The sequence below is a fragment of the Panthera onca genome, chromosome C1 (genome assembly GCF_046562875.1).
Source record: "Panthera onca isolate mPanOnc1 chromosome C1, mPanOnc1 haplotype 2, whole genome shotgun sequence".
NCBI lineage: Eukaryota > Metazoa > Chordata > Mammalia > Carnivora > Felidae > Panthera > Panthera onca.
In genome coordinates, this window is record NC_138346.1 from 220,179,147 (window position 1) to 220,193,376 (window position 14,230).

Genomic DNA, 14,230 nt, shown 5'->3' on the forward strand with positions numbered 1-14,230 from the left:
TCCCAGGGCCCTGCCATGCAGCCCAGGCCGGGAGCCCTCAGTTCTCGGAAGCAAGTTCACCAGCAGGGCTTCTAGGAAGTCCCGTGTAGGCAGGGGTGGGGGAGGGATATCAGATGATAGCGGGGAAGCGGGGCAAATAGGGTCAGAGCCCAGAGTAGTTGTGGACCTTGGGAGGTCCAGAGTCTGGGGGCTGGGTCCGGGCTCAAACCACCCACCTGGTGGACAGCTTTGGCCCCAGATATAGGGAAAAGCTTCTGGAAAGCTTAGGGCAAAGGGTAGGGAATAATGAGTCAGTACTGCCCTTCCCAGACAGGGCCACTTTCCCACCCTCCACCCCCACGTACATCGGCAACAGGGACAGAGAACCCGTGGCCTCATCCCAATGCTGCCCACAGTGGCTGGGCTGGGAGTGAGTTGCCCGGGGCATCAGCATCCAGCCAGGCTGGTGCCAGCCTCTCCTGCCTGGGTCAGACCCCAGGGCTTCCCCTAGGAGGACAGGAGAGGAGGCAGGCACACTTCCACGCGGATGGAACCCCAGCAAACTGTGTGAGTAGCGGGGAGGGGTCCTGGGAGCACAGCCCCGAGGACGGCCACGTGGGGTAAGGTGGGGCAGACACCAACCCAGGACAGTCGGGGGGTGGGGGGGGGGGGGTGGAGATCCTGGGTAGATACGTGTAGACCCAGCCTGGGTGCCACAGTTGCTCCAGCCACCCAGCCCCCGGCCCTGCCCAGCAGCCTCTGCCCGTGGCCTCTAACCTAAGGCTGACTGCCCCTCCCACTCTCTGCCCCAAACTGGGTCCCTGACGATCCCAGGAAGTTATAAGTGTGGACGCTGGTCCTCACGGCCACCTCCCACCAGCCCTTAGGGTGGGAGATATACACTGCCTGGGCCCCACCACGGGGACACTCTCCTCAGGGGACACTGGCCTTCCCCTCTCCCACTATGGATTTCCAGCCTCCTGCCCGCCACAGCAGGTGACACCCAGCCCCTGCCTGGGCCAAGGTTGAGGGGCCCACATCCCTGAGCCTCCGGACACTGGGCCCCCAGTCAGCAGGGCGGTGCCCAGGAAGCAGCAGGCCTCTTGGTATAGACAAGAAGGCCTAGAGTCAAGAGAAATGGGTGGGTAGCCCCCCTGACACTTGGAGGCATCTGGGCATCTGCTGGACAAATGGGTCAAAGGTAGTGGTAATGGGCCTGGGGCTCAGGGGGTACAAGCTAGTCAGACCCGTGGCTGGAACAGGTGGGAAGGTTGGGTCATGGAACCCCAGTTCTATGAGGTGCTCCATGCTGAAGGTGCTGTGGTCAAGTGCAGGGTCCCTTGAGGAGGCTCAGGGTATCTGTGGTCATGGCTGAGCCGCTCAGAGGCCCGCCGAGGAGCCACCCACTCAGGGCCACCATGGGACACACCCTGAAATATGCTGGGATGGCCCATGATGGGAATCAAAGCAGGTTCACTAAGTAGAGGCAGGTTTGAGGACCCTGAGTGTCAGGCTGTGGCCCATCCTTCCAGACTGAAGGATTCTCAGTCACAGTGAACTGGTTCAAGTGCCCCGGGAGCCAAAGGTGAGGCCATATACGCCAGGACCCTGCTCCTGCCGTCGTGCCCTCACCTTTTGCTCCACCTCCAGGAAGCGCTGGAGGTCAGCGGCGTCCAGGTAGTCCTTGTGGTCGCTGTAGGTCAGCATGAGCAGATAGAGGTCCCGGCGGGTGGACATCATCTTGTAGAAGGCACAGAACTCCTCAAAGCTCAGCGTACCCTGGTGGTCATCTGTGTCTGCCTCCTGCAAGCCAAAGCCTCTGGGTCCCCCAATGTCCCACCCCGATAGCTCCCTGGGATCCTTGCAGCAGTGAATTTACCGGGATCTCGCTCCAACCCTCCCACCAAGAAGCCACTGAGTGACCCTTTCACACAGATCTGACCCTGCCCTCCCAGTCCCAGTCTTTCACGGTCAACTTGCACCTACACCTGGCACAGTCACCCCACATTGAGAGCCAACATCCAACATTGAAGTCAAAACCCCACTATGGGAGTTAATGCCCCTCCTGGGGACCAACACTCTAAACTGGGAGCCAACACCCTACCCTGGAGCCAACACCCCACATTGGAGCCAACACCCCACTCTGGGAGCCTACACCCTACATTGGAGCTAACACCTTACCCTAGAGTCAACACCCCACCCTGGAGCCAACATCTCACCTGGGAGTCAACACTCTACCCTGAGATCCAACACCCTATTCAGGAAGCCAACATCCCATCCTGGGGGTCAACACCTCACTTTGGAATCAATACGGCACTCTGGGAGCTGACACCCCACCCTGGAGTTAATGCCCACCCTGGGCTGTGAGCCTGTAATTACAATTGCTGCCCATTGATTAGAAAAGCACAAGGCCCCAAGGTGCACAGGAGTGTCCAGGCTTCAGTCTCCACAGCAGAGATGAGAGGACCTGGCCACTGTCTTTCTCTTGTGGACAGGGCAGCTCACACGACTCCTGGAGGAACCGCCGGGGGCAAACCCACCGTGACCCCAGTGAGACCATGAACTTCTTCATGAACCCACTTACTCAGGGAGCATCTACTGAAGTGTCAGACCCTGGGAACACCAAACGCCAAAGCCAGGGACAGACACAGAGGACAAGGGCACCCAGCGACTAGAGGCCAGGCTGCCCAGAGGAGCCTGAGGTGCCCTGGGGCCACGGTGATCCCTGGGAATGGACAAGAAAGGTCCCGTAGAAGGTGCTGATCCAGAGCCCCAGTTCTTAGGGCTGGTGGGGTGGGGGTGGGGTGTGAGAAGGACCTGTCTGGAGGTTGGCTGCACAGCAGGCATTGACATTGGGTCAGCACCATGGACAGCAGCACTTCCGGCTCTGAGCGCCATCTGGAGTCTTTCCTTATGTGGTGACACAATCTGGGGTGGCTGGGGGGTGGGTGCCACGTCCCTGAGGCCCTCTCTGAACCAGAAGCATCGCCAGAGAATCAAGTGGCCACAGCCACCCCCATGTCCCTGCCCCCAGGCAGAGTACTGCTCTTGGGAAGGCCAGTCCTGGCTCGGCACTGAAGTGGACACCCAGCAAGGTCCCAGCATCCCACCCCAGGACCCCAGCGTCTGTGCCAAGGCTGGGACAGGACCAGAGCCCAGAGCCACATGCGCAGGGGCCCAGAAGACACCAGACAAAGACCTCATTGTGCCTAGAGCTCGGTTTGAGGACAGCTGTGGGTCTGAGAGCCGGCAGGCTCAGCCAGGCTCTGGCTGCAGGCTCTGGCTCACACTGCAGACCAAAGGACCCCCTGGGACAGAGCCAGGCCAGCAGCCCTCCCCAGGGTGTGGCTGGAGCCAGGCAGAGATTCCCAGTGTGTCGAGTGTCCAGCCCGCAGGGTGATTTGGCCTCCCCCCATCCCCAAGTTCTGTGCTGGGCGGTCCGGCCAGGAGCCCAGGGCGGGGTGGCTGCCTGCTCTCTGTCCAGCTGCCAGCCCGCGGGGTGAATGAGAATATTTTATGAGGATGAAGCCCTCGGGAAACCCTTAAGGACAGACCCGGCCTCTGAGCCCCAGAATTGCCTCCCAATGTAATTCCTCGGCCCCTCTTTCCACAGACTGTGACTGCAGCAGGTGAAGGCACGCTCGGCTGGGCCTGCACTCCACTGTTATCTCAGACTTGAAACTATGTTCAAGGCGCTCTCTACCCAACACACAGATCTTTCCTTTGATTAGGCACTTCCAGGTGGTGGAAACAATACAGAGACTCCTCGACCACCGGACTGATGCTAATTATCAGAGCTGCTCTGCCTGGCTGGAGGCCAGCCCTCCTTCTCTGGGGTCCAGAGCCCCGCAAGGTCGGCCGCAAAGATGGCCAGGGAGGCCCAGGCACTCAGGGACTACCGTGGACAAGGCTGCTGGGGTCTGAGCTACCCAGGGCCTGGGGTCCCCAGCTCTAGGCCAACATCAGTCTCCCACCCCTGTTGCTCACTCCCCCTCCAGAGCCAGCCCGGAGTCCGCCCCACCTGCAGGCCCCACAGATAGGCCGCAGGGTCTGTCCCCACTGCTCTGGGATTCCTCAAGGGGATCTGGTTGGAGCCCAGACACAGCCAGGCCGAGGGCTGGTCAGAGGGCTCTGTGGGGAGCCCCTGTGCCCAGAGAGCACGTGAGAGGCCCAGTGTCCCTAGAAGAGGGGCAGGTGGGCATGGGCTCCCCAGAGCTCCCAGCGTGGTGCATCTTCAAGCCAGGACTTTGCACTGGACCTTTCTGTGCACGCTCACCCCATTCTGTGAGGGTACACTCCTCTCCTCCCACCTCACCGGCCAAGCTGGACCCCAAGTTCTAAGCCAGCCTATTGCCTGGCCCCTGACAGCCTCTCCATTCTGGAAGGGCCTCTCAGCCCAGAGCTGTCCCTGGAGGTAGGGTAGGCAGGGTACAGGTGGGGGGCTGATCTTCAGGCCTGAGCCATCTGACAGCTCCTCACTGCCCGGGCAGGGGCCCTGTGAGCCCCCCTAGTCCCTGACCAGCAGCCCGAGAGCATCCCACTCGCCCCTTCACTCATGCACAGACCCTTGTGCTCTGAGCTGCGGGGTCCCCACCCCGGCTCTGGCCAAGAACCACCAGCTGTCTATGGTGAGAGCACAAGTGAAGCCACCGGGGGCCGTGCCTGGTGGAGCAGCTGGCTCTGTGCGTGCGTGTGTGTGTGTGTGTGTGTGTGTGTGTGTGTGTGTATGTGCCCGTGTGAGAGAGACAGAGAGAGACAGAGAGAGAGAGCGCCCTCCTCCTGGGTCTGCTTGCCCATCAACTCCACAAACCGGGACCCAGTGATGCCACCTTTCCTCCCCGCTGCTCCAGCAGGAGTTCCGGAAAGAGAGAAACTAATTACAGACAATAAAGGCCGCCTCCCAGCTGACAGATGCATTTTCATAACTTCTAACACCGGGGTGGTTGCAACCGGGAGGCTGCAGGGGGCGGGGAGCCAGAGCTGAGGCTGCAACACGGGCCAGTGTGCACCCTGGACCCCGCCAGGCCGGTGTGCCTCATCAAGGCTGGGGAGTCGGTGGGGGGAGTGGAGGAAAGGGGGTGCAGCCTCCTTTGGGTGGTTTCCCTCAGGGACCCACACCTGCCCCAAATACCTAGGCTGCCAGGGAGGGCCCCGCACAGCTGCAGAGAGAGAGGCGGCCACTTGGGGCATCTCAGCAGACGCAGGGCGCAGGGCGAGGGGCAAGCCGCTTCCTCGCCTCCCACTGACTGTGGGCCCAGAGGCCCCGCCCAGGACTTCCCGCCGCTCGGGCAGGGCCTCTCCTCTCCGGACGCAGCCTCAGCCCCACAGAGCCTGTGCTCGGGGTGCCCGAGGCAGGGGACCTCACCTGGAACATCTGCTTCACCCTCTGCCGGGGCAAGTTCACGTTCAGCTTGTGCAGCAGCTGCAGAACCTCGCCGATGCTCAGGCTGCCGTCCCCGTTCTTGTCCGCCTCGTCGAATGTCTGCTTCAGCCACTTTAGGGCCGAGTCAGGGACCAACACGGGTCCAGCAGGCCCAGCGCGCCCTCCCCTCCCCTCCCCTCCCCTCCCCTCCCCTCCCCTCCCCTCCCCCAAACATGTGACCCGGCCAGGGGCGGGAGAGCCCCACCCAGGGACCCGCCCCCCGAGACCAAGGATATTGGTCCCTAGTGCGCTGGCGCCGGGCCAGGCTGTCCTCGTCGCTGATGCCGGCCATGAGGTAGCGCAGGCCGGTGACCCAGGTGCGCGCCTCGTCCCCACTGGGCGAGACCAGGTCCAGCGACTCACGGTGGCTGCCGTGATAGATGCTGAAGCAGCAGTTGGGGTCGAAGCTGCCGTCTGGGTAGCGCTGGAAGATCTCGGACTGCCGCCCTTCACTCACCTCCTGGATGGAGTCGATGGAGACTGCGGGCAGGCAGGGGCGGCCGCCGGTCACAGCCTGTCCCCAGGGGCTGGCGCCCCCGCCCGCAGCAGCAGCTTGTCCCGCTCGGCCCGCGAGAGACAAGGCCGGTCCCCTTGTGGGTCCCCTTCCCATCTGAGGCTGGGGGAGCCGGGGAAGGGGTGTTTCAAGGGACCGTCAGGGTGGGGAAAAGAAAAAGTACACATGTGCTGAGGCTGGGGAGCCCACCCCTCCCTGCTCTGCTCTGACCCTGAGGGCTGCTCCCCACTCCCCCGGGGTGTGAGAAAGGCTCGTGCTCTCGGGGGCAGCCCCCTCCCCCTAGTTAGCAACCCCAGGCACGTGGCTTCTGCACTAGCCGAGGCTGCAGGGTGAGGGAGCCCAGACAGGCCAATTCTGTCCGTCAGGCTCCAGCCAGCTCGCGTCTCCACTCTGACAGGGCGACTGGCCCGATCCCGCGCCGCCTCCCTAGGAGGCTCTGGCTCCAGCAGGCCGCGGGGCCAGGGGTGCGGCGGGGTCCTGCCCGGCGGGCACCAGCTCCGGGTCCACCAAGGATTTCATTACTGGCCACAGCACCCGGGGCTCCACGGGGCCTCCGTTCCAAAGCTGAATTACCGCGAGTAGACGAGTTCTCAGGTCTGTTCCTGCACAGGCGGCAGGGACCCTCCCAGCCGTGCAGGGCACAGGCATCCCCTTTGGGAGCCCGGTTCCCTGGGCTGGGCCCCGACCTCCGCACCCTCCTGCCAGCTCTCACCACCTCCCAACACCACCCGCCCATCTCCTGCAGCCCTGCCCGGCGGGCTCCGTGCCCTTCTGGGAGCTATCCTGGGCAGGGCAGTGATGGTGGGGAGACTCGTGCCCTTCTGGGAGTTACCCTGGGCAGAGCTGTGATGGAGGGGGGACTTCGTCCGTGCAGTGAGGGGGGGTGTCCCTCCTGTCCTCTGCTCCCACCCCCTGAGCTCCCGGGAGTACAGAGCCCGCCTACAGGGCGGGGGGCCTGCCCACCTCTCTTCTCCAGTTCCCTGCATGCGTGCGTGTGCATGGCAGGGGCGGGGGTCCCGGGCCCTAGACTAGGGGGTGCTGGCAGAGGACAGCTGCCCCCCATTCCTCCCTCCTCGGGATCCTCCAAAGCTAGAGTCAGGTCTGAGTACCGCACACGGCCTCCCCCAGTCCCGACCTGCCCACCCCTGCCTTATCACCCGCTCCCACACGATGCCCAGTACGGGGAGCAGTGCCGGGCCCAGAGGAGGGGCCCCATCTGAGCATCATGGGACCAGAGGGCAGCCCCATGCACCACCCCCCCCCACCACCACCACCAGGATGCCTCCCAGGGGCTCCTCGCCAAGGCTCCCAGGCCCCATGGCGGCAGCTGTGCCCTTGGCAACTGCGGGGCTGAGGCCCTGCCCTGGTGCAGCTGGGTCTCTCCGGGCCTGGGAGGACCCTGACGTTTTCCTTCCTGCCTCCAGCCTGGTCCCTGACAGGCCCTGCTCCGACATCCACCTCGCCCTTCCACCCCTGCAAGAACCCTCCAGCCCAGGCCCCCTCCTGCCCCGGGTGGCCCTGCAGCCCCCACGCCCCATGCCAGTCCTCATGCCCCAGGTCGCCTGAGCTAACATGTGGCACTGAAGCCCTGCCCTCCATGTGCCCCGCAAGGGTCTCTCTCTCTGTTTACGGCAGGTCTAGACCCGGCTACCCTGAAGGAAGGGCCTTTTTTTTGCTCCTCAGACCATCCCAGATGGGCTCTCGGTCTCCACAGTCCTACAGGTCCTGAAGGGCATGGGGCCCTGATCCCTCTGTGCCTGACGCCCAGAGATCACCTCGAAACTGTAAGGCCAACCAGATGCCTGTCGGGCCCGGAGGCCCCCGGAGACTTCCCCAGCTGCCTCGTGGCCGCCCGCTCCCCCCCAGGGCAGCCCCCAGCTCCGCCCCCCAGGGCAGCCCGCTTCCCCCAAGGCAGCCCCCAGCTCCCCCCGCCCCCAAGGCCGCCTGCTCACTCTTGGCCTTCTCGTTCTTGCGCGAGGGGCGCCAGCGGATGCAGGAGCGATGCTCGTCCAGGAAGTAGAAGCGGACCAGGCCCTTGGAGCTGCCGCGGAGCTTCACCATCTGTGTCCCCGCCTGCATGGCGCTCATGCATCTCTCCACTGGGCGTCATGGACACGGCGGGCAGAAGACAACCGACACAAAGACAGACGGGGCGCCGTGAGAGCCGGGCCAGCCCTACCGCCCACCACCCCGTGCACAAGGGGTGCGGAGACCGTCCGCCCGCCCGCCGGCCCTCCGCGGGGACGGGTTCATACCCCCAGGCGCTGGCCCGGGCCACAGGCCCAAGCTCAGAAACAGACCGAGCCACCCAGCCCCGGCCAAGGCCACCCTCCCCGACTGCCCCGGGCCAGGCGGGGTCCCAGGCAGGACCCCGTTCCTCTGCAGCTTGGTTTCGCTTCACTCCAGCCACCGTGTCCATCCCAGCCCCAGTGACTGCCGTGACCTGCCCCAATGCCTATGACACACGAGGGGCTGTGGTGGCTGAGGCCACGCTCAGGAGCTGCCGTGCAGCAGGGCCTCTGTGGGTGGCCAGGCCGTGGTCTAACCTGGGAGCCTGCACCTGCTTCCCGTGCCACTGGGGAAAGCCGCCCTCCTCCTCCTCCCTGCAGGAAGGGTGAGGGTCTGTCCCTAGAGGCCACAGAGCGGGGCCCTGGGAGGTCAAGGCAGCACCAGGCTTCAGCTCCAGAACACAAACCCTCCTCCCAGCACCCCTCCCCGCCCTCCCTTCCCCTCTTCTGTCCACTTGGCCTCCTGCTGCAGCTCTCACGTCTCCCAGGTCCTGAGGGGAGGGGGTCCCAGCCAGGCCAGCAGCCCCCCAGGACTGGAGAGGCCCTTCACACCTACTTACAGAAAGCCCAGGACTGCTGCAGCGTCGATAATTCAACCCCACATGACCCCCCCACTAAGGGACCCCCTGGAGGCAATGCCACCCGAGGAGACCAGCCAGTGGGACTCCTCACACGCCAGGGTGGTGGTGGGAGGGCCCACAGGGAGGCTGAGCTCCACAGAGACACCGAGCGATGAGGACACAGGTGAGGCTGCTGGTGCACAGGTAGCAAGAGGGGAGAGATAAAGCAGGACGGGGGAGAGGGGCGGGCGCAGAGGCCAGAACAGGTTCCAGAAGGGGCACCCAGACCAGGCCCCGGGGGCACGGGACACAGTCCCACGTGGGGCCTTCCGTGGGCTGGCCCAGCCAGAACAGACACAACCTTCTCATCACCAGCCGGGCAGGCCTCCACCCCACCCCTGTCTCACACCAGTGAGGGGCATTCTGCCCCCCTCTAGGCGCGGTCTCGTCCCTCACCAGCACGCTAGCCCCAGCCCATCCCGGCTGAAGGTGCCACCCCACCCCTGCAAAGTGCCAGGGACCCCTCAGCGAAAGTTTTATAGCCACCTGAGTGCCCAGCCAGCATGCCCGCCACAGCCCTGCCCCTGATCCCCCAACCCCCACCACCCCTCCCCCGCTGCCTGCCTGGCGCCCTGGGGTCAGACAGGTGGGCCGGGGGTGCAGCGGGAGCCCCACGACCCCCAGAGGGAGACCCGAGGGGCAGGAGGTCATAGGTTTGCTTTGGAGGAGGGGGGCCTTTTGCACTCCCAGAAGCAGCCCCCACCCTCCTGGCCCCTGTGGCTCTGAGGCGGGGCTCCCGCCGAGGAGGGCCAGGCCTGCCCCCTTACCTAGAGGGCCGAGCTGCCACGGCGGGGACACGGCCACGCTCGCTCCGACCCAGAGGAGGGCCTCTGCCAGGCAGGCCACTGTTCCCCCGGTCCGGCTGGGGGTAGACGGCCAGGGGACAGACATGCTAGGACGATGGCCAGGGGTGGCTCACAGAGGCCAAAGGACGCCCGCGTCCCCCACCCCGCCTCAGCAGCAGGTCAGGCAATGGCGGGTGGCACAGGGGCTCCACGGGCCCTCCTTCTCTCTTCCTCCTCTTCCTCCTCCTGCTTAGAGCCTTGCGAGGCCCCCGCGGGGCTGCTCCCAGGTCCCTCTGGCATTGGCCCAACCGTCACCTGCCGTCCTAGATGGCCCCCAGGTCAGCCTGCCCATCCGCCAGGGCCACGAAGGGATCCCCAAAGAAGCAGCGTCCCAGAGTCTGAGGGCAGGGCAACTGCAGGGCCTCTGCAAGCCCCGCCCACCCCCTGCCCAATCCCCTGTGCTAATCCAAGCCCGGGTCCAGCCCAGCTGGACAGAGGATTTAGGCCAAGGGAACTCCCAGCTGGAGACCAGGAGGGCAGCGGGCAGCCCCCACGTCCCGGCTGAGCGACAACAGGCAAGACAGAGAGGCCACCCCAGGACCCAAAGAACACCGCTGTAAGGCCTGGGGTGACGGTCCTCATGGGACCGTCCACTGTCCCCCCACAGCCCTCCCTGCTGCCCCTTCTCTGTCCCAGCCTGAGCCCCAGCATCCCCAGCTCCCAAGCCCACGTCCCTGGTACTTGCCAGGGGCTCTGAGGGGCTCCTGTGGTCCCCGGAGTGGGGGTGAGGGGTGACGGGAGCAGCAGAACCCCACCCTCAGTGTCCAGCCCTCCGTGGGCCGCAACCAGGAGCCGAGCTGGGCGGGCTGCCTGCCCAGGCCTGTCCGGCCCGGGGAGGGCCTGGGACACGGGGGGCCCCTTTCTGCTTCGACTCCTAGCCCTGGAGGGACAGTTGCCGGTCCCCGAGCCTGGGTCCCGTGCTCCCAGACGCCTCATCCTGCTCCGGGCCCCCGGCTGTGCCGCCTCAGCTCCCAAGGACCAGCCCCTGGGGCAGAGCGCTCCGGGAGGCGGCCCACTGCCCTGGGCGCATTCGTCCCCGAGCTCTGCCTCCAGAGGCTGCCCTCCCTTGGCGGGCCCGGCCTGGAGGGGGAGAGCCGGGCCCAGGGAGGACCTGCTTGCACATCTGCTGACCGGACACGAGGCCCACTCACGGCCACACCAGGGAAGGCCCAGACGAGGACAGCCCTTTGGGGCGGGCAGCTCTGGGCACGAGGAGGAGAGCCGGGCAAAGACAGACAGACGGTGGCACGCCCCCCTCTCCCAGGGCGCGAGGCCCGAGGGGCAGAACCCCACCTCACGGTCACATCGACCAGCGGCCGCGAGGACTGGCGCCCGGTCCCGAGGACCTCGGAGCCCGTCTGCCGCTGAGCCCCCGAGCCCCTGGTCCCCTGCGTGCCCCCTACACAGGCATCACTGGGCTGTCACCCTTCCGTCCCCAGCACAGAGGCGACTGGCTGGGGCCTGGGCCACAGAGCTGGGCACAGCCCGGTCCGAGGTCGGAGCCGGGGGGCGCGGGGGGTGGGGAGGCGGCAGGCCATGAGGAGTTAGTGATGGGCGTCCCGGGCTGACCACAGGGAACAGGGCCCCACCTGACCAGAGCCAACGCAGTCGACTCAAAGCCAAATGCCAGAACCCAATTAGGAGCCTTTGCCAGAGCGGCTCCGAGTCAGTCCCTTCAGGAGGCGGCGCTGTGTGGAATCAGGTTAGGAAGCCACCAGCCTCTAGAAAGAGAAAGCGTCCTGGGTCTCCTCCAGGAGACGCGGCTGCGGAGCCCTGACAGCATCTGCGTGTTCGGGGGGCAGCTGGAGCGGGGCAGAGGGACCAGAGCAGGAGGCCGGGAGGCGGGTCCGAGGCTGGCTCCCCAGGCCGCACCTGCCGGTCCTGTGTCACGGCCCCATTCCTTCCGCGGGCCCTCCCTGACGCTGGGGCATCCCCTCCTGCCTCAAAGCCTGCGGCTCTTCAAACCCAGGTTACACCTGGTCACACCTGCGCCTCTTTCCTCCCCCACGCCTGGCCCCTTTCTGGGGGTCTTCTCACCTCCCCCCGGACAAAAGCTCCCTGAGCCGGCCACACCCTGCCATCCTCGGGTCAGGCCCCTGGGCTCTCAGCCCAGATCAATGGTCTCCCGCCATCAGCCAGGGGGGCTCTGGTGCCCTAATCTCCCTGGGTAGGGAGCCCAGGAGGGGGCCCACACTGAGTGGCCCTTCACCCCTGAGTCCTCCTCAGCCAGCCCAGGGTGGTCCTCACTGACCCGGCGGGGGACGGTCCAATCAGTCCAGCCTGATGCAGGGCTTTGCCACCAAAGCCCCTCTGTTGCCCGCAAGACCCTGGTGACCCCCACCTGAGCTCTGACACTCTGACCAGGGTCTGAGGACACCGTGGCGGGGGGGGCTCCTGACTCTGGGAACACCATGTTGCCCCCACAGTGCCGCTGAGCATGCTGGGTACCTGCAAAGGCCATGACCCAGGCGATTGCCAAGCTGGGCTTGAACCCAGGACGGGCCCCGAACCCCGATGGCTCAGCCTCCCAAAGCGGGGGTAAGGTTCCTCCCTTCCCACCCTCCCCCACAGGGGCTGAGCCCCAGGCCTCTAAGGGAGGGGCAGCAGAGCCCAGAAGAACCAAGCACAGAGCAGGGGCACCTACCATTGACCAGGTCCCCAAACGCACGAGCCGGACCCCCGTGTCCACAGGTGGTCACCGGAGCCAGCCCCCACCCCCTCCCTCAGGGTCACAGAAGGGAACAGGTCCCGGGACCGGAGAAAACCCCCACCCCAGGGGCTGCGTGGGAGCAGACCCAGGCCAACACCGGGAGGGACAGGAGCCCAGCCCACCCCACCCATGGGCTCACTCCATCCGCACCCAGGACACTCGCCACCACCCCGCCTGGCCTGCGAGCACCAGCCACCCAAAGCGTCCGGGGGAGACTGACGTCCCAGCACCCTGACCCCAGCCAGAGTCCACTCCCTGGTCGGTCCCCACCTCCAGCCCCAATGGTGCCATAGATGTGGCCGCCAGAGCAGCCACATGTCACCAGCCCTGCGGGGGCTCAGTCTCCACACTTGGCCTCCAGAGCCCGGAACCAGTCCACACCTGACCTACCCGGGTCAGCCAGGAGCCTCGCCAGGAAGGGGCAGGAGGGCTCCAGGGGGCACAAGGGGTCCCCCCAGCCCCTTCCTCCTCACGCCTGCCCCACACACCTCTCCTGGCTCTCAGTCCTGTGACCTGAGTTGCTGCTCTGAGCATCCTCCCGCCTTCCCTGTGGCTTCCGGACGAGACCGCACATATTCATCTGCACACTGCCTGATCCCCCAGGGCACCGCCGGGCAGGGACCACCCTGTCCTGTCCTGCTTGTCCCTGTGCCATTCGGGACTGGCCCACAGCAGAAGCACAGGCTGGGCCCCTGGTGCCAAGACCGCCAAGTCAGCCCCACGAGGTGACACGAGCCGGCGCCCGGCACGGCCGTCACTGGTCATCTGGTGGCCGTCCAGCCTCCAGGGCTTAGCCACCACCAGCCAGTGCCGGCACCTCCGGCTGCCGTCCCCGAGGAGGCTGGTGCCTGGACGTGCCCGGCACAGATGAACGGGTGGCACCCCCCCCAGGTGGGGCAAGGGCACAGGGAGGGCACCCCCCACACTGACACCCCAGAGGAAAGGTCCTCATGACCTTCCTCAGCTCGGCCCTGCACCGTGGCTGAACCGCTGACTCGGACGGCCTGCCTGTCTCCATGCCTCAGTTTCCCTGTCTGTCAGAGGATGCCCCTCAGGCTCTCCCTCCTCTCTTCCTCCAGTGGCCACGGGACACAGTGGCAGCTTCCCCAAGGGGGAAACGTCCTCGCCGTCAGAAGCTGGCCAGCGCTGGCTTTTTCCTTTTTACACTGGAGGCTGAGCCTGCCCTCACACGGGAGGGGGCAAGAGGCCAGGGGCGATCAGCACCCCCGCCTCTTCCCTGGGAGGGCTGGAAAGTGCAACAAAGCCCACAAACGATGCCCAAAGGCTCCCCTGTGCGAGCACGCGCACTCACCGGCACTCTTGAGGTGTCACGGGCCCCCGTCCACGATGGGTGTGCGCACGGGTCAGGCCCTCCCTTACCCCTTCACTGAGCAAACGAGCGCAGGGGTCGGGGTGTGGGCTGCGTTCCTCCCCCCTCCCTGAGGACACCGGCCCTGGGTCCCAGGCTGGGCAGCCCCCGCCTCCCGCCAGCCCCTCTCCCCTCCGACATTTCTCTGCCTTTTCGAAGGATCTTCAAGGGAGCCCTTCCCTGTCCACTTGACTCAGAACAGACAGCAACGGCCGGACACACGGAGCCCGAGGCTCCCGACTGGCCCAGATGCCGGCCTGTCCCTGCCACAGCCCTCACCGGTCCTCAGCCCCCCGCCTGTCGCCCCGAGCCGCATCTCTGCTCTGCAGCGGGGCCAGTTCCGCATGCAGTGGGCACTCAGACTGTGCTTGGGTGGAGAAGAAGAGGAAGAGGTCAGCAGGCCCCAGCCGCTGCACCGGGCTCCCGCGCACCCACGGGGGATCGGCCCGGCCCCTGGCCAGCGCCTCACAGGAGGGAGGGACA

At 65.8% G+C, this 14,230-nt stretch overlaps 1 protein-coding gene across 1 annotated transcript in view; it reads right to left on the reverse strand.

The window, feature by feature from the left end:
• Positions 1-9,741, reverse strand: part of PLCH2 (phospholipase C eta 2) — a 28,558-nt gene extending 18,817 nt beyond the window's left edge. Inside the window, exons 1-5 of the mRNA XM_081796485.1 lie at positions 9,591-9,741; positions 7,868-8,014; positions 5,639-5,881; positions 5,345-5,475; positions 1,612-1,782 (exon numbers count right to left, since the gene is read on the reverse strand). Of these exons, the coding sequence (XP_081652611.1) occupies positions 1,612-1,782; positions 5,345-5,475; positions 5,639-5,881; positions 7,868-8,014; positions 9,591-9,714 (816 nt within the window). The 5' untranslated portion in view covers positions 9,715-9,741. The remainder of the gene's footprint in view (positions 1-1,611; positions 1,783-5,344; positions 5,476-5,638; positions 5,882-7,867; positions 8,015-9,590) is intronic.
• Between the last annotated feature and the right edge of the window lie 4,489 nt (positions 9,742-14,230).